Raw genomic sequence first — 1,053 nt, forward strand, 5'->3', positions numbered from 1 at the left:
CAAGGAATCATCCATAAGCCTTTCAGAGTCTTACAGAAGAGTGGGTTTATGGAAACGCCTTTCTGAACTGCTCTCTCTCTCGAAGTGTCATGGCGGAGTGAACGATAGTTTGTGTGTGTCGGAATTTAATCGTTTGAAGGTGATATTTTGGACTGGTCCCAGTAACAGTGTTGTAGGAAAGTGGCTTGTGACCTCCTTTGTGACTGTGATTGATAGGAAGAGTCGTTGTTGTGTGCTGAAAGTGAAAAATCAAAGTGCAAAATAGTAGTGTTGCTCGAAGAGGTTAGGAGGCTGCTTCTCAGTGCCGCCAACTGCCATTATTGAACTGCTAGCGTGCTACAGTGCGACAGCCCCGGCAGCCTGCCTACTCATAATAACTTGCGAGAGGTTGGCCCACCTGCAAAAACAGTGAATAGTCTACGATCCAAAGCAGCAGAAGGAAAGCAGAAGATTGTTGACATGGACAGGAGTGAGCTTGAGTCTTTAATAGCTTCTGCTATTACTTCAGCAAATAAAGCAATTCAAAATTCACTAAACAAATTGAGTGCAGAGGTTACAAGCCTGAAAAAGGAAGTGAAAGCCAAAGATACCAAATTGAACGAGATTGAGAATAAACTCGACGAGCTAGAACAATATGGGCGCAGGAACAATCTCAGAATCTTTGGTGTGGAAGAAAGGGAAGATGAAGAGACTGATTACATCGTCATAGACATGGCCAAGAAAATGAATGTTGAAGTGAGCGTGAGCAGCATTGACAGATCTCACCGTGTTGGGCGGAAAGGCACCCGCCCCCGCCCGATCATCGTCAAGTTCATTCGCCACGAAGCCCGTGACTTGATTTTTCGATCTAAGAAAATGGTGAAGGGCTCCGAAGTCACGGTTAGAGAAGACCTAACCAAACAAAGACTGCGGCTAATGAAGGATGCCGTGGCATCCCACACAGTGAAAAGTGTTTGGTCCATGAACGGCGTAATTATGGTAAATGCTGGAAACAGTCGCCATAAGCTCAGGTGTCAAGGTGATCTTAAAGACTTATTAGAAAAACACCCTCCA

General features: G+C 45.1%; 1 protein-coding gene across 1 annotated transcript; it reads left to right on the forward strand.

Moving 5' to 3' along the window:
- The first annotated feature begins 459 nt into the window (after positions 1 to 459).
- On the forward strand, positions 460 to 1,004 carry LOC127751526 (uncharacterized). Its single transcript, XM_052275202.1, has 2 exons — positions 460 to 879; positions 996 to 1,004. Exons 1-2 carry the CDS (start codon positions 460 to 462, stop codon positions 1,002 to 1,004), a joined length of 429 nt encoding a protein of 142 aa, XP_052131162.1.
- The last annotated feature ends 49 nt before the right edge of the window (positions 1,005 to 1,053 follow it).

The sequence above is a fragment of the Frankliniella occidentalis genome, unplaced genomic scaffold, assembly GCF_000697945.3.
Source record: "Frankliniella occidentalis isolate FOCC.00 unplaced genomic scaffold, Focc_3.1 Scaffold543, whole genome shotgun sequence".
Taxonomy (NCBI): Eukaryota; Metazoa; Arthropoda; class Insecta; order Thysanoptera; family Thripidae; genus Frankliniella; species Frankliniella occidentalis.